The sequence below is a fragment of the Mustelus asterias genome, chromosome 17 (genome assembly GCF_964213995.1).
Source record: "Mustelus asterias chromosome 17, sMusAst1.hap1.1, whole genome shotgun sequence".
Classification (NCBI taxonomy): Eukaryota; Metazoa; Chordata; class Chondrichthyes; order Carcharhiniformes; family Triakidae; genus Mustelus; species Mustelus asterias.
In genome coordinates this window covers 47274570-47288908 of record NC_135817.1, presented here as the reverse complement: position 1 = coordinate 47288908, position 14339 = coordinate 47274570, and the positions used below count along the sequence as shown (strand labels likewise).

Here is a 14339-nt window from a genome sequence, read left to right as displayed (position 1 = left end):
CCATGACTCAGTTGGTGGCGCACTCTCCTCTGAATCTGCTAGTAGGAAAACCTTAAACCAGAGGGCACAACCTCAGGCTAAAGGGACAACCCTTTAAAACAGAGATGAGGAGGAATTTCCTCAGCCAGAGAGTGGTGAATCTGTGGAACTCTTTGCCTCAGAAAGCTGTGGAGGCCAGGTCATTGAGAGTCTTTAAGACAGAGGTAGATAGGTTCTTGATTAATAAGGGGATCAGGGATTATGGGGAAAAGGCAAGAGAATGGGGATGAGAAAAATATCAGCCATGATTGAATGGCAGAGCAGACTTGATGGGCCAAGTGGCCTAATTCTGCTCCTTAGTCTTATGGTCTTAAAAATCACAAGGCTCCAATTCAAGTCCCATTCCAGGGTTCAAGGTCAAATAACAGGGCCGACACTCCAATGCAGTACTGAATCATAGAAACCCTACAGTGCAGAAAGAGACCATTTGGCCCATCGAGTCTGCACCGACCACAATCCCACCCAGGCCCTACCCCATATCCCTATATATTTACCCACTAATCCCTCTAACCTACGCATCTCAGGACACTAAGGAGCAATTTTAGCATGGCCAATCAACCTAACCCACACATCTTTGGACTGTGAGAGGAAACCGGAGCACCCGGAGGAAACCCACGCAGACACGAGGAGAATGTGCAAACTCCACACAGACAGTGACCCAAGCTGGGAATCGCACCCAGGTCCCTGGAGCTGTGAAGCAGCAGTGCTAACCACTGTGCTACCGTGCCGCCCGCCCTCCTGAGGGAGCATGACATTGTTGGTGATGCCATATTTCAGGTTGGAAGTTAAACCGAGGACCCATTTGCCTGCTCAGGTGGATATAAGATGATCTCATATCGTTATTTTCATGTCCAGCAATGGCATCAGCACCAGGAGGTCACGGAAGGCTGGTGAGGTCAGGTGGGCAAAGTGCACAGGCAGAGAGGTCCCAAGGTGGCGACATTGGGAGTACTGCTGGAGACGAGGACCATGTTGAGTTGGGAGGCACAGGACAAGCCTCTGGAGATGTTCATCAGGTGGCAGATGCTGCATAGCCAGCAGGATGTGCGGAGAGATCTAGCGGAGATCCATGAGGGTCTGCATGCCATGACTTCCGTCATGGAGGAGTCCACGTGGAACAGAATTAAGTAATAATAGAAACAAGGGATAAAGTAAGTTTTTAATATATTAAATTTTTGTGTTGGTTTAAGTGGACACACCCTCAGATTGTCAATCCATTAGCCAGCTCATCTTTCCAAACATTACCCTTTGTACCCACCCAGGGATCAAATTTTGCTCCTAAATATTTTTCAACCTGCCCCAGTTCAATGTAATTCACATGGGCATCCTTTATTTTCCAAGGCTCAATTTTGTTAAATAAGAACGTTTTATTCTTTGATGCCACTGCTTTGACCCTAAGCGCCAAGTAAACAGCCTCCTCCATTGAGAGAGTGGTGACTCTCAGAGAGGCAGCTTCAGGGACACCCTCAGGGATTCCAAGGGTCGCACTTGCACCTGCAAACCAGCACATCAGCTATGAACCCAGGAGAAAGCAGAGGACTTTCTTGTCTGGACAGCAAAGCTACTGAATCGATAAATCTGTTAATCCATCAGAAAAGCTGTGTTAATATATAAATGTATGTATTTATATAAAATATAAATAAGGGAGGATTGTTTTTTTTACAAGCTTATATGGTCCAACAATTTTAATATAACTGAAGTATAGCACTAAGACAGTATGGATAAAATACAACCAAAAAATGTAGAACAAAACTTACCACCCAAGTAGAGAGAAGGCAGCAGAAGCTCGTTTTACAGCAATGATAGTGACCTGTAGGTTATAGGATGTTTTAAAATTAGGTTCTCCTTTGTTTGCAACCAGCATATCTCACCAAGGTAAAGATCAATTAGTAAAAGAACATTTATTTTAATGTTCCTTTGTGTTTACTGTTTGTAAGTATCAATAGTAAATTCACAGACATTTAACGTGTTAAAAAAGTCTTAGTAATGAAAGATAGAGGGTTATAGGTAAGCCTAGTAGGTAGGGACATGTTCGGCGCAACTTGTGGGCCGAAGGGCCTGTTCGTGCTGTAGCTTTTCTATGTTCTATGTTCTATAATTGGTCTACTGTGGAAAAGCTAACTAAGCAGGGAGTAAAATGTGTTGCCAATTCCTTATTTCACGCCACCACTGAAGACTAATTTTACTCCTTCATGCCTGTGTGTACTTCCTGTCTATAAAACATTACTTCCTGTTGTACTTCTGTATCAATCCATTTCAAATTCCAAATTCGGCATTCAGATGCAGACAGGCAAAAAGTGTTTGTCCTCAAACAAGTAAATTGAATATTAAAAGCATTCAAAGCCTCTGACCAGAAGCAGGGTAAGAGAGCAGGGAAAGAGGTTAAGACCAATGGGCCTCAGGTCCCTTGCTACTTGCCCTTGTGATGATTTTGTGATAGAACAAGGATGTGAGGAGCGAGAGCAAAGCCAGGAACAGTGGCAGATACAAGAAGTTATCATTGGAAGTTCAAGGTGGGAGTAGTAGAGGTAGTAATGAAAATAAGGGAGCAACAGGAAGGGTATGAGATACTGGGAGGGTCACTATGAACCAATAAAGGGCGAGGACTGGGCAAAAACAGGAATCATTTTAGAAGGGGACAGAAAGGGCCGACAACTTCTAGCCCAAATGCAGCATTTGCAAGGTTTTAATCCCTATCACCTCGAAGCACTTTAATCTGGGCTGAATTTGAACATAGGTCGCAGAGTTCCCGTTTAAAAACTAGCGTCTAACAAATTTTTCCTCTTCAGAACTGGAAGAAACTTTGGCCAAGTGACTAGCATTCCCCACCAAGATATTTATAATCATAGAATGGTACACTAAATAAGGAATCCATTCAGCCTGTCGAGTCTGTGTTCGCTCTTCTGAAGACCAACTCAGTTTGTCTCACTCACCCATTCTTACTGCATTTCACTGCAATGTCTTCTGCCTCAAGTATTTATCCAATCCCCTTTTGAAGGTTACTATATTCAGGCAGTACATAACAATTCCTAGCCACTTGCTGGGTAAAAATGCTTTCCTCATTTGACTCCTTAGCTAAGCATTTAAATCTGTGTCCTCTGGTTTTGAACTTTCAACCATTGGAGTAATAAAGAGGAACCTTTTCCAATCTAAATCCGTCATTGTTTTTTACCTACCAAATCTCCTCTTGTAATTCTCTGCTATATGGAGAACAACCCCAGTTCCTCCAGTATACCCATGTACCTATAATCCCTAATCCCTGGAACCATTCCAGTAAATATCTTACATACACTCTCCAAAGCCTTCATATTCTTTCAGGCTGTTCCAATTATAGGAGGTGCCTTAAGACTTGCACAACAAGTTTCGAGTGACACGTTGGCTCTTGGCTCCAGACCAGGGCTCAAGTTTACAGAGGGTGGAAGATAGGCTGCTGGTCAGGAGACAATTGGAATATTCAAGTTTTTTTTAAAAACTCGTTCATGGGACTTGGACATCGCTGGCTGGGCCAGCATTTGTTGCCTATCCCCAGTTACTGAAATACAGTCTGAAAGATGTGCTGGTTAGGGTGCATTGACCCAAACAGGCGCCAGACTGTGGCGACTAGGGGAATTTCACAGTAACTTCATTGCAGTGTTAATGCAAGCCTTATCTGTGACTAATAAACTTTAACAGGAATGGATTAGAATTTCGGCAGCAGATAGGCTGGGCAAATGTGGAGTTGGGCCATATTATTTCGATGTCCACCTGAATTTTTATAAAACGTTTGACAAGGTACACCACAATAAGAATCTTTACAAGATGGTATCTTGGGGAATTAGTTGGAAGCTGCTGTGGTGATTTAAGAATTAGCTGCATGTGCGTAGGCAGAAAGTTTTCAGTAGCTTTGGATCTGCTTGGAGGCAGATTATCAGTAGTGCCCCACAGGGATGAGTGTTAAGGTCTAAACAATCTCAGATATAAGTGTCCAGGGATGAAGTTGGCAAGTGATACAAAGATTTGTGCTACTGTTAGGACTGTCAAGGAGACCAAATTATTGAAAGCATATTTCAATGTGTTAGGGAAATAATAATTAATATAGACAAGTGCAGTGTTATGTATGTTAAAGTTAAAATGTATTTATTTGTCACAAGTAAATACTGCAATGAAGTTACTGTGAAAATCCCTTAGTCACCACACTGCAGCGCCTGTTCGGGTACACTGAAGGAGAATTTGGCATGGCCAATCCACCTAACCAGCATGTCTTTCGGACTGTGGGAGGAAACCAGAGCACTTGGAGGAAACCCACGCAGACACAGGGAGAACGTGCAGACTCCGCACAGACATTGACCCAAGCCGGGAATTGAACCCAGGTTCTTAGCGCTGTGAGGCAGCAGTGCTAATCACTATGCCACCATGTGGAAAGGATTAATGACGTTCATGCTTATATCTTACAAGGAAAAGACTGAAACTGGTGATGGAAGAAAAAGGTATTATAGTTCATAACTCTCCAAAAGTTAACAGCCAATGCCGTCAAAGCTATATTTAAATAGTTTAGGAAGCTGGACTAGATTCATATGACTTTTCAATAAAATTCCCTCTATCTTGTTTGGACTATGTGGACAATTTTTAAACTGCATGGCCCCTTTGGTTTTTTTTGCATGGTCTTGCACATGTGATAATTCAAAGGTGCTGAACTTGTGTGCAGGCTACATACAGACTGTTAGTTCAGGGCCACTCAGATTACAGGGAATATTGCTATTCAAGACAAGACAAAACATAAACAATTTGTCCTTGTACAAAAGCAAAATACTGTAGATGCTGGAATCTGAAACAAAAACAAAAAATGCTGGAAAATCTCAGCAGGTCTGACCGCATCTCTGGCGAGAGAATAGAGCTAACGTTTCAAATCTAGATGACCCGTCATCAGAGCTCTGAAAAAGCTGGCTCCTCACTTCAGAAAAGCACAAAGGCAATTTGAATGGGGCCTATGAAAATGAAAGGACCCAGACCAAGTTCACATTGACAAACCATTTCAATTAGATACATTGGGAAGTACCAAGGGTCATTCTTAAAAATTGTACAAGGGCAGAAATAGGTAAAATAGCGGGGTTTTTCACCCAAAGAATAGTATACCTTTTGAAACAAATTGTCGCATATACATTTATACTGTATACCTCCTAAAGAGAGCTGAAGGGCTTAAAATCAGGAGCAGCAATCACATTCTACAAGAGGCGAGTACCAATTCATATGCCATGGCCAATTAACCAACACTACTCTCGAGGGTTCATTAATTCAAACAGCAAATACAAAAAGAACATGAATTTTGGCCAATTGCCCACCAGCAGGCAGCACAGTGGCTAGCACTGCTGCTTTACAGCTCCAGGGACCTGGATTCAATTCCGGCCTTAGCTGACTGTGTGGAGTTTGTAAGTTCTCCCCGTGTCTGGATGGGTTTCCTCCGGGTGCTCTGGTTTCCTCCCACAGTCCAAAGATGTGCAGGTTAGGGGGCACGGCCAAGTTAAAATTGTCCCAAGATGCGTGGGTTAGATGGATTAGCCCTAGTATGTGGGGTTACGGGGATAGGGCCTGGGTAAAATACTCTGTCAGAGTTGGTGCAGACTCGATGGGCCAAATGGCCTCCTACTGCACTGTAGGGATTCTATGAACTAAAATTAATGATAGATTTAAAATTTTAATCTTGATTTCCAAGCACAACCTCTTAATTAGTGAATATTTAATAAGGAGGCCCCACACCAGAAAGGGTCTTTAAATGTTAACAAGAACAGAGGATGCTGGAAAAACTCAGCAAGTCTGGTAGTATCTGTAAGAGAGAAAGCACAGTTAACGTTTCCAGTCCTTCTGGCTCTTCATCAGAACTAAAGAAAGGGAGAATGTGTCAGATATTAAAGTGTAGCTGTGAGAGATTGCATTAAAATCCAGCAACTCTAAGAACAAGACAGATACCACCTGGTATGGGAGACGGTGGGGAGTGTTTGCAATGAGGCAATACATGCATATGATATTTTAAAAAGGGGGTTTAAGATGGAGGAGAAAAGTCACAATCTAAAGCTGTCAAGCTCAATGTTGAGTCCTGAGGGCTGCAACATGCCAAAACTGGAATATGCTGCTCCTTCAGCTTGTGCTAGGCTTCACTGGGGCATTGCACCAGGCCAGGAACGGACATGAGAACATGAGAGCAAGGGTGCAAGTTAAAACGGCAAGCAACAGGAAGGTTAGGGTCATGCTCGCGAACTGAGCAAAGGCGTTCCACAAAGCGGTCACCCAGTCTGCATTTAGTTTCTCCAATGTAGAGGAGACCTCATCGGGAGCAGTGAATACAATAGACCAAATTGAGGTAAGTGTAAGTGAAACACTGCTTAACTTGAAAGGAGTGTTTGGGGCCTTGAGGGGGGAGGTAAAGGGGCAAGTATTGCACCTTCTGTGATTGCAAGGGAAAGTGCCATGGGAAGGGGATGGAGAGTTGGGTGTGATGGGGGAGTGGATCAGGGTGTCACGGAGGGAATGGTCCCTGCGGAATCCTGATGGAGGGGATGAGAGGAAGATGTGTTTCATGGTAGCATCGTGCTGGAGTTGGCAGAAATTCATTCAAATTCATTCTCCATTCTGGGAGGGAGGGGAAGAGGTGAAAGCAGATATGGGAAATGGGCTGAAGCCGGTTGAGTGCCCTGTTAACCACAGGTGGGCGGAAATCATGGTTTAGGAAAACAAACAGATGTCAAAAGCTCAATTTTTAAAGGTAACATCAACAGAACAGATGCAACGGAAGTGGAGAAACTGGGAGAATGGAATGGAACGCTTACAACGAGCAGCAATCCCCCTCCCCCTCCTTGTCCTCACTTTGCACGTGGGTAGTTAAATGGGCAAAGTTTTAGATTACACTGGGAAGCTGACTTTCAGGTTTTACTGAGATGGGACAGATACAGACAGCCAACCTGCTCCCAGGAAGTGGGCTGACATTTTAAATATGTTAATGAGACTAGAAGTCCCAGATTTAACCTGCCTTGCAGGTTACATGTGGCCAGCCAGATTTCCTCAGTTTTGGGAAATGCAACAACTGCAGTGAGGTGAGGACAGCCTCTATGAGGGAGAAAGTAAATGCCTGGACAGCAATGTTGGTGGGCCAGCAATAGCAGAAGTGTTTCCTCCACATTCCACCTCCAGACCTCCTTCTCACCAATCCACCCTCCAACTTCCCCCCCTCTCCCACCCAGCCAAACAAGCAGTGCCCACCCCAGACTGGGGCCCCCCTTGAGGTCAGGCATCAATGGCCATCAAAGCCAACTCATGGAAATAATACACCCCATTTGCTATTGGACCAAACTAGCTCAGAGAGATTTTCAGGATGCTCCCCGAAAACTGGAAGCCCCAACTATCAATAAACCCGAATTCTGAGCAGGAAACCTGTCAGGGCCAAAAGTCACACGCCATGGACTTAAAAACTCAACAGCGTACAGGGAAACCTATACTCCAGAATTCCCTCGTGCTGCTGGAATCCCTCCACCAACCCACCACCACTTCCAGCATGCCAGCAAGTGTAATTTCCTAGCATTATCAAGGAATTCGGAAAGGAAAGAAGTTGGAGATGAAACAGTAGTCTGAGTGGTCAAAGGTGGGTTTGTTGAGCGAGTGTGGATGGTGGTTTTGAAAGGGAGGGCAACAGTACCTGAGGAAAAGGAACCATTTCTAATGCTCACTAATATGGGGACTAGGACGTGAAGTTGGTGCTCAACAGTGTCATGGACAAGGCAGCTTGGACAGGAATTGGAGAAATGTGCAGGTTAGCAAACGTTGGTGCTTGCGTGAGGGTGTAGAAAATCAGCAATGTCAAATTATACTGAGGCGATAATTCAATTGTTTAGTAATTTTTCCAATGTTTGATTAACTCATACAGTTTGAAATGATAAGTTCCTTCCTTTTCACTGTATCTGTTATTCATCGTCTCTCTAAACCAGTCGGGGGTGATCTAGTCATCTGTGACAGCAGAAATTAATTTTGAATTATCCTGCTGGAAGTACGAACTCAAATGCAAAGCTATCTGCATTATTCCATCAGCCTGCCAGATGAATCTATGTGGTTTATTTCAATAAAGGGATCTTTAATTAATTGACATCGACTGGCAATAATAATATCAATCCTCAACACGTGGCCTTTCATTATATAACTTTCTCACCTTAAATTTCCTGTCTTGAAAGCCGTGGCCACTTTACAGTTTCACAGCAGTGGTGATTCGCCAGGACATCATCCAAATATTTTATGTTTGAGTGCTAGGTGAGTATTGTGACAGATACCATCAAAAGACTTCCTGTAAATCCCCTGCTCCATACATGCACACTGGTAAAAAGGCTCACGTCATGACAAGGCACAGCAAATTTCACCTTCATAAACAAGATATTTCGGCAAATCATGATCCCATCATCAACTTGTCTGAACTCACATAATTGTGCAACTTCAAACCACCACATTCACTTTTGTTGGTCCATGGTTTCCAGAAACCAGCAGCTCACCATTACGTCCCTGAGTGGCTATTCCTTCATCTCACCATACTGAGAGTTTCTGCAGGATGCTTGACAACAGAGGCACCATAGCTAGGCCCGATCCTGGCCTTACCCAACATGCTCCACCTTTGGCCCCTTGGTGTAATTATTTACTCCATTGTGCGCTGCTTGAAAAATTGCGATCTGCCAATATTTTTGCAAAATAAGCTGGAGTGCAGACCCATTTCTTCCCTTTCCTTCTGTGAGCAAGACTCCCAAATAGTATTAGCTAACACTGTAGAGAGATTTTGATTGAACCCAGGACTTCATGGCTCAAAACTGCAACAGGCGCCAGTGGCACTTTACAGAGGATTTATACGAGGTTAGTGAAAAGTATTTCTTAGTGATACTAAGTGGGGTCCTCGGCACATAAAGATCAACCCCATCAGATCAGTATTCTAAGGATGCTGACAGATTTTATGTGACAAATAAAAAGAGGCACAGCATTTTTTTAAAAGTAAAAACCACCAAAGCAAGGACTTCACTCATTAACTCTGTTATTGATAGAGAAAAACATTAGGGCATTAAAAATGCACTCAGTCACTCACAATAAGGTACTTTTTCTGGCCCTGTTGATGCAGAATCATTCATTTTGTAATTCCACTGCTAAGAAAGAAACAAAATTCACCACTGTGCTGCATATGGAACCCCAGAATTAGCATTTGGACACTGGAAGGTTTGTTGATCAGAGGAAAATTGAATTGAACTGAACTGGTGCCCCCACCCCTCCCATCATATAGAGGTTGCACAAAAACGTATAAGTTAAATAAAATGACTAAGTCGTTTTTAAGCAGCGCACAATGGAGTAAATAGTTACACCAAGGGGCCAAAGGAACCTCTATAAAAAGCCACATTACTCGAAGCAGGGTCTAAAGCGAGGTGTGCATTTATTTGATCATCTTTATTTTGGAGTTGGCTGGCCCTACAGGCCTCTCTCTCTCTCTGCAGACTCCGTGTTTGTGGGTCTGATCCATACTCACACATTTATAATCCTCCGAGTCGGAACTGAACAGAGTGCAACGCGAATTCGGCGCTGCGGTGAGGTTGTCGGCTGTGCTGGTGATCTGCAAAGGCCCATTCTCCATGGTAACCAGGCTCTTTTAAAAAGCTGTTGTTGCTGCTGTTGCTGCCACTTCTGCAAACAAGGGAGAGAGAGAGGGGGGGGGGGAGACAGCGGCACCGGAACACAACACGGGCAACCTTCCACTGTGGGAGCAGCAGGCCCTCACTCTAAACTGCAGCACTTTCTCTCTCTCTGAGTTAAACAGAGCTGCAACAATTGCACCTTTTTCAAAAAAAATCTAAACATTATCAATAACCCTTTGCACACTGTATTGTGCAACAGTGTACACTATCAGGAAATATTACTCTCAGACAGGCAACATGTGCTGTTCTAGCCTGCCTCAGAAAAGTTCAAACTTCCAGAAATAAAAGGAACATCACTTTGAAATGTATAACAAAGTGATTTAACTGAGACAATTCAGGCTGCCTTCAGAATAGTTAGCCAAAATGTAAACATTTATTCTTCCACTGTTTTGTTTTAAACCTATGTTGTTGTAAGAGTAAGAAACTGCATTGTCCATTTGTTGGATTTCATTTATCTATCTTTTTATTTAATTATATCAAATCCTTGCTTCTACACCACGGACCAAAGAGTCAAATGTTTTCAAAATAAATAAGGAAGTTATTTCCGACTGGGTTGTCTGACCTTGATCACCAGGCCTCTCCCCACAAGCTGGGGATTTACAGGCACCAGATGACAAGATGCCAATCATCTTCTAATTGACTTTGTCTTAAAGCGACAAACCAGAATAAATAATGCTCCAGCGCAGTGGATAAACATCGTAGTCACGTTGCAGACCCTACAATACCACAGGTCAGCTCATCTTTATCCAACTCCACAGCTACACTTGCTGAACATGTACCATCCCACAACTAGAATGGCTGGGTTTGTGCATGAGGTGGCATGACAACTCAAAGACAGGCTGAGTGAGGAAAAAGATTCTTACCCTGAAAACACGTTGTCCCCACTCCATGTGCCATGAGACAGAATCTGTCATGACTTTGATCGGCTGCATCAACTAAATTGGTCTTATGATGAGTAAACTATGTACAAATAATAACAAACCATTTACTAATTCCCACCTACCATCCCCCCTTTGCTAATGAATCAGTACTTCTCCATGTTGTGCCTTTAAGTCATCTATGGTCTGGAGGGTCAACTTGGTGAAACCACAAGACAGGACTACATGCATCTAAACAGCAGGAGCAGCGTACGGTAGACAAAGCTAAACAATCCTTCAACCAATGGATCACATCAAAGCTCTGCAGTTCTGCCACATCCAGTCGTGAATAGTGGTGGACAATTTAAAAACTAACAGGAGCAGGAGGCTCACAAATGTCGCCATCCTCAATGATGGCAGAACCCAGTCCATGAATCCAGCAAACGAGCTGAAATGTCTGCAACCATCTTCAGCAATTGTAGATGACCCACTTTGGCTTCCTCATGGGTCCCAGCATCAAAAAAGCCAGCCTCCAGTCAATTCAATACTGTCAGCATAATCAACTGACTCACCTAACGAAGGAGCAGCACTCTGAAACAGTTGAATCTGCTGGATACAGCAAAGGCTCTGGGCCCCAACAAAATCCTGGCTGTAATAGTGAAGACATGGTCCAGAGCTATTAAAGACTCTAGTCAAGCTATTCCAGTACAGCTACAATGCTAGCATCTACCCAACCATGTGGAAGGTTTCCCAGGTATGTGCATAAAAAGCAGGACAAATCCAATCTTGCCAATTAATGCCTATTAATGTCCACTCTCAATCATCAGCAAAAGTGATTTTGATTTGATTTATTATTGTCACATGTATTGGTATACAGTGAAAAGTATTGTTTCTTGCAAGCTAGTAAGTGTTTTAACAATACCAGGTTAAAGTCCAACAGGTTTATTTGGTGGCAAATACCATTAGCTTTCGGTGTGGAGATGCCGGCGTTGGACTGGGGTAAACACAGTGAGAGTTTTAACAACACCAGGTTAAAGTCCAACAGGTTTATTTGGTAGTGTGGAGATGCCGGCATTGCTACCAAATAAACCTGTTGGACTTTAACCTGGTGTTGTTAAAACTCTTACTGTGTTTAGCCCAGTCCAATGCCCGCATCTCCACATCTTGCAAGCTATACAGAGAAAGCTTACCGTACATAGAGTACATAGGGGAGAAGGAAAGGAGAGAGTGCAGAATGTAGTGTTACAGTCATAGCTAGGGTGTAGAGAAAAATCAATGTAATATAAGGTAGGTCCATTCAAATGTCTGATGGTAGCAGGGAAGAAGCTGTTCTTCAGTTGGTTGGTATGTGACCTCAGACTTTTGTATCTTTTTCCTGAAGGAAGAAGATGGAAGAGAATATGTCTGGGTGCGTGGAGTCCTTGATTATGTTGGCTGCTTTTCCGAGACAGCGGGAGAGTCATAGCAGACATACCGAATTTCCTTTGTTGACAATGTTATCATTCAGCAATTATTCACCAATCACATGCTCATGGATGTTCAGCTTGAGTTCTGCCAAGACCACTTAGTTCCAAACCTCATTATAACTTAGGTGCAAACATGGACAAAAGGACTGGCTTCCAGAGTTCAGGTGAGAGTGACTGCACTTGACATTAAGGAGCTATTGAGGCTAGTAAAATTTAAATAATGGGAATTGGGGTAAACTTTCCACTGACAGTGATCATACCTAGAGCAAAGTAATGTGGTTTCAGTTGTTGGAGGCCAAACCTATAAGCCCCAGGAGATTAAGGCAGCAGTTCCTCAGAACAGTGTTCAAGGCCCAATGACGTTCAGCTGCTTAAGATCAAGTGTAGTATGGTTGGCAGCCCATGGTCGGCCGCACTTGGTTGAAGTCATTGGGTTACATTGAAGCTTCATATATTTCATATGAAGCAATTTTTAAAAGCGGCATCTCGGCCTTTTGGCTAAGATGCAAATGAGCTCAAGTCTTGGAGGAGGAACCTCCCCCTTCTCCAATCAGCTTGGCTCATGTAGATCAGGCCCAGGACAGGATGGTTTGGTCGCTCGCCCTGTCTTGTCAGCCTGGATCTGAAATGTCTCAACTTGTTGAGACTCTGAATTGGATTTGATTTGATTGAATTGGAAAAGTATAAAAATACCTTCCTTCCATCATAAGGTCAGAAGTTGGGATGCTTGCTGATGATTGGACAGTGTTCAATTCCATTTGTATCTTCTTGGATACTGACACCGTTATTCCCACATGCAGCAAAACCTGGACAACACTCAGGCTTGAGCTGGTAAGTGGCAAGAAAGTGGTGGTTACCATTAACCAGAAGCTTAATTGGACTGGGCATATAAATATTGTGGCTACAACAGCAGGCAAGAGGCTCGGAATCCAACAACGAGGACCACATTTCTTAACTCCCCAAATGCTGTCCACCATCTAAAAGGCACAAGTTAGGAGTGTGATGGATTGCTCTCCACTTGCCTAGATTAGTGCAGCTTCAACAACGCTGAAGAAACTCATACATAGTGGTATTGTCACTGGATTAGTGATCCAGATACCCAGAGCAATACTCTGGCAAGCTGGGTTCAAATCCCACCAGGGCAGATAATGAAATTTAAATTCAATAAAAATCTGGAATTAAAAAGTCTAATGATGACCATGAAACCAGTATTGATTATTTTTTTAAAAATCTGGTTCACTAATCTGGCTCAGCCAGCAACACCCACATCCCATGAATGAATGAAAAAACATCCAGAATAATGCAGCTGGTTTGAAAGACATCGCATCCACACCTTTAAATATTAATTTCTTCCACTACAGTGGTAGTAGGATGTGCCATCTACAAGAGACACTGCAGCAAAATGCCAAGGTTTCTTCAATAGCACTTCCAAACCTGTAATTCTATCACCTAGAAAAACAAGGGTGACAGGTGTCACCAAATTCAACTTCTCCACCAACTCACAAACCATCCTGACTTTAAACTATTGCACTATTCCTTCATATTCCTAGATCAAAATTCTGAATAGCACTGTGGGTGTACCCACACCACATGGACTACAGCAGTTCAAGTTAACAGATCACCACCACCTTCTCAAGGGCAATTAGGGGTGGGCAATAAATACTGGCCTAAATCTCATATCCCATGATCAAATAAAAATAAATTTTCACCACACAATTGCTATGCAATGACCAGCTCCTACAAGAAAAAGTCTAACCACCCCTTCTTCATGTTCAACGGCACTGGTATCAAATTCCTCGCTATTATTATCCTGGGGTCATCATTGACCAGAAACTTCACTGGACAAGCCATGTTAATGTAAGTGCAGGTCAGAGGCTGGGTATTCTGCAACAAGTGACTCATCTGAGAGAAGGCTCAGGTGGAACATTAACATTTGGGCTGAATGGCCTGTTTTAGTGCTATGCAAGTTTACTTGTTCTACATGAAGTATTTTTTATATCATGAACAATTGTGCAGAAACATAAATAAGACTATCATATTGAAAAAAGGTAACAAATTCAAGGAGGTTCCTTTTCTCTGAGGTAATAGGAATCAGTCCAAGGGATCCTATCGACTACGACTGGGATTTTGTGTGGCTGACAGCTGTCTCACCCACCAGTTGGAGGACTGCCAGGGAACTTCCATTAACTCCACAGGAGAGGCCATGGCCAACATTGGGCCTTCCCTGCGATTGAAGTCCCCAGAGATGGAAGTACCATTACCGAGAGCTGCCAAACAATCAGAAGTTGTCAACTCGG

General features: G+C 43.2%; 1 protein-coding gene across 1 annotated transcript in view; it reads right to left on the bottom strand.

Annotated features, from left to right (window-relative positions):
• LOC144506451 (cyclic AMP receptor-like protein A) overlaps positions 1-9825 on the bottom strand; it is a 192053-nt gene extending 182228 nt beyond the window's left edge. Inside the window, exons 1-2 of the mRNA XM_078232583.1 lie at positions 9554-9825; positions 1797-1849 (exon numbers count right to left, since the gene is read on the bottom strand). Coding sequence (XP_078088709.1) covers positions 1797-1849; positions 9554-9658 — 158 coding nt within the window. The 5' untranslated portion in view covers positions 9659-9825. The remainder of the gene's footprint in view (positions 1-1796; positions 1850-9553) is intronic.
• Between the last annotated feature and the right edge of the window lie 4514 nt (positions 9826-14339).